At 29.5% G+C, this 4,184-nt stretch overlaps 1 protein-coding gene across 1 annotated transcript in view; it reads right to left on the bottom strand.

Moving 5' to 3' along the window:
- Window positions 1-215: 215 nt before the first annotated feature.
- LOC105117780 (ankyrin repeat-containing protein At5g02620-like) overlaps window positions 216-4,184 on the bottom strand; it is an 8,017-nt gene continuing 4,048 nt past the window's right edge. The window contains exon 4 of the mRNA XM_011015540.1: window positions 216-251. Within this exon, the coding sequence (XP_011013842.1) occupies window positions 216-251 (36 nt within the window). The remainder of the gene's footprint in view (window positions 252-4,184) is intronic.

The raw sequence follows: 4,184 nt of genomic DNA on the forward strand, positions 1-4,184 counted from the left end.
TGTATAACTTCAATTACAAACAACACTAAAATTTACAGTTTCTAGAATTTCTGAATCTTCAAAGCCACACACCCACCATAGGAAGAATCTTTTTCAATATTTTAACAGATCTTATTACATATTAAACCTGTTCATTAACCTAATTCTTTCTTATATGGAGCTTCCATTTTTGCACATTGTGATAACTTGATCATATTATTTGTGTACAAAATTCATCAAACTACTGTAAGTAAAGGTTTGCCTGTTTGCCACTGAGATAAAAGAAACGTTAAATGAAGTTTAACTTGTATACAAATAGGATAATTATGCTAACTTAGAGAGATTTTCTTTATTTTGTTTCCTAGAAATTGACAAAAAAACAATGTTTCTTTTATATAAAATGTAAGCATAAACGTCTGAAAAAACTGCACTGGTGACACTATATGTTGTAAAATTGATATAACACCCATAAGTTTTCAGCATAGCCAAGTCTTCGCTAGCATGATCTGAATGACAAACTAATTAAAATAAAAAATTTTATATTTTGATGAAATTCTATTAGATAATTATAAACCAATTATAATATCTATATTATATTAAAAAAAACATGTTAAAATGATTTTATCTCTCTCTAGAAAATATAAATAAAAAACATTTAGGATTTGGTCGTATGCATAAAGACAAAATATATTTTGTGTTTTTGGAAAGATGAAATTATTTTTTATTTTTTATTTTTTAAAAAAAAGTTTCAAAGAAAACCAAGTATTTTTAATAACGAATTTGTATCTTACAATATAAGTCTACAGCTGATATTATGCAAAATAGTTGGAAAACATGCAAGGACCTGAAAATATTATTAAAATGCCCTTTTGAATTTTTTTTTTTAAATATGTTTTTAATATTTTAATATTTTAATATTATATTATTTATTAAATGGGTTGGACCCGACCCATCCATCTATGCAGGACCCAGTCAGGTTGGGTTGGGTCGACTAACAGCTCAACATACATTTTTCTTTTTCTTTTTTTACTTGGGTTGGACTCAACCTAGCTATCTAGGCTAGGCTGAAACAAGTCCAACCCGATTGGGTTGGGTTGGGTTAGGTTGATTGACATCTCAATAATTTTTTTCTATGTTGGGCTAAGCTGGAACGAGTCCAACCTAATTCAGTCAGATTGGGTCTACTGTTGACCTAACATCCTTCTCCTTCTTGGTTTTTTAATATTGGACTTGATTTGGTCTAACTATATGAGCTGGGATGAAATGACTTCATCTTATTATTGGATCTGCCAGCAAAAACCAGTAATTGCAGGATGTGAATTATTTCATATCCTATATGCAAAAGGAATGCACGTGGGGGGAGGGGGTAAAGGTGAGGAAAAGAATAAAGTTACCAAACGTAGAGGTGGTGTGGCAGTCGCTACTAAGAAGTCTGACATGGGAGTGTGGCAACTGAAGAGGCTAGGGTGGAGAGGCTAACGTTGCTAGAGAGTAAGAAGTAGAAACTAACGGGCTTGCCAAAGATAGTTGTTGTTGTTAGATCACGACAGTGCTAAGGGAGGAGCTATCGGTTACAATGGTGTTAGGGGAGAGGATTTGGTCACTTGGTGGTTGTTTTGGTAAATGTAGGAGGTGGTGGCAGTGGGGAAAGAAAGAAAAATACGTTGAAAATTCTTAAAGAGGCTTATTTTATTCTCACTTTGCATTCTGATTTCTTGATATTTAATGTTTGTAATCCACCTCTATTTACAAAGAGTGGAAGAGGGACACTTTATTTTAATTGGGGGACAAATCTTGACCCTTGATTCAATTAGGAAGGTTTTCAACCATTGACTCAAATGAGCAATCATAAACAGACAAGTTGGTAGCTAAATGTTGCTTAAGTTGACCTTTTTGGGATGACACCGCTGCAGCCATAGGGGTAATTGCCTTGCAAGATCTATTATGGGGTGTAGTACAATGTGGTGGTGTATGGTTTGCCCATTTTAATAAAAGAGAAAAAGCATTAAATAATCCTAAAAAATAGTCATCCGAGAAAATTTCAATCGAGTTTCTAGAATTTGACGTCTTTTTCAAAGAGATCATTGATTATAAATTTTTTTAATTTAACCCCTAATTAATCATAAATTTTGATTTTATTGTAATTTTACTTCTGATTTCAATTAATTAACTTTGTAAAAATAAAGTTTGGTCCTCTAAAATTTCAATCTTCTCAATTAAGTTCAAATTGGGCTCCCAAACTTAATTTTTACTAATGAAATCCCTAATAAAATTAATTTGACTCATTTAATCTATAATTAAGTCCTTATACGTAATTAAATCATTTAATTTGACCCAAATTCATTATCAAACATAATTAAACTTTTAATTTGGCCCATGATTAAATCAAATTGGCCTATTAAAAATTTAATTGTGTCCCTAGACTTAAGTTCTATGCAGATTCATCCAATAATTATTTGACCTTGAATTCACTTTGTCTTTCTAGTCTTAGGTACAATAAGGGTATAATTAAACTACTAGTCCCATCTAAAATTGCACCTTGATTTTTCTATATATTTGAAATCCTTATCTATCTATTTTTTCTAAATCGCTAGTCTTTTTTGCTATTATTATTTTATTTTTTTATTTTTTATAAGAAAAGAAAAAAAAAGATAAATTTTAAGAGAACAAGCTAAAAAAAGTTATAACAGTTGCCCCCTACTTACAACAGAAAGTAGGCTTAATAAGGACTACAAAGAATATATTTAGCCATTTAAAAAGATTATCAAAGATGACTTTTCCCCATTTAAAATCAGTAAGCTTTGCTCTTTTTTGTTCATGTGATCATATAAAATAGTTTTTTATTATTTATTCAGCTAAAATTTAGCTTTGAAGTCATCTTATGGTGTTTAGGTTGTTCTTCGGGTTTTTCTAGGTGTAAGGTCACTTTTTTAAGAGATCATTTGAATTTTCAAAAATTTTCTATTAGAACAAACACCAATTGAATTTTGTTTTTATACTAAAACTTTGATTTTTTCAGAAACATTTGTTAAAACATAAGATCATACATAGTTTTTTTTTAAGAAAAGAGAATACATCAAAGAATTTTTGGTGCAGTGGTTATGTGAATCTATGAAACTTTTGGGATTCCTAAAAGTATAGGGTGTTTTTGTATAAGTGTATTATTTGCAAATTAATAATAATAATAAAGGCACATCATGAACACAAGAAAATACATGATTTCATTGAAAAAAAAAGGGTTTATTTCACAGAGAAAGTATTGTGGCATTATCAGTCAAACTACCATCAAAACTAAAATATATCAAAAAATCATAGTAAATCAAAACACTTTTGTGGACATGATCAAACAGAAGCAATAACTTTTTAAACACAATAAGCATAAACTTCATCTTCCAATTCTAGTACATTTCTTCTTTGATCAACCTCCTCATAAAAACGCTAGTAGGGATCTCATCTATATGATGCGGACAGAAACTGAGTGTCTTACTCAAATAAACTAGCAATATGGATAATGCTAGCCTTTAGAAACTCTAATCTTTTTTGGAAATAAGCGAATAATTGAAAAAATACTATAAATTGATGTAACACTCATAATCAGTTGCTATAAACTTATATTTTTATTTAATAATTAAGAAAATGTATTAGGGATTGAGAAAATAACAATTTTTTTTTTATATATATAAAATGTTCACATATCATCCGAAAAAACTTCAATCATATAAAAAATATGTTGTAAATTTGAAGTACCACTCATACTCATATACAATTTTTCAATAATGTCAAAAAATAATTAATTTAAATAATATATTTTTTAAATTTATATCATATAAATAAAACTATTTATTTATTTATAAAATCAAACCAAGGAGATTTATTTTCATTTTCGTCATGAAAATGTGCATACCATGGAAATAACTTCATTATTTAATGAAAACTATCCAAATAAAAACGAGTTTTTTCTCATCGGGGATTTTGATTTTTAAAAAATGAAAATAAAAAAATAACAATGTAAAAAAGAGAAGGAAAATAAGAGAGGAAAGATGGGCTGGGTGTGCATTAGGCCCACGCGGAAGGGTCTAAAATAAACAAATACATGCCCTTGGGCCCTGTACGCCTACCTTAAAAGAAAAAATGAAAAATAAAATATGAGTGCTAGTATTGTTCGGCAGCTGGATTGTGGCTGGCGAAGAATTGGGGGCCCCGGG

The sequence above is a fragment of the Populus euphratica genome, unplaced genomic scaffold (assembly GCF_000495115.2).
Source record: "Populus euphratica unplaced genomic scaffold, PopEup_1.0 scaffold1527.1, whole genome shotgun sequence".
In the NCBI taxonomy this organism is placed as follows: domain Eukaryota; kingdom Viridiplantae; phylum Streptophyta; class Magnoliopsida; order Malpighiales; family Salicaceae; genus Populus; species Populus euphratica.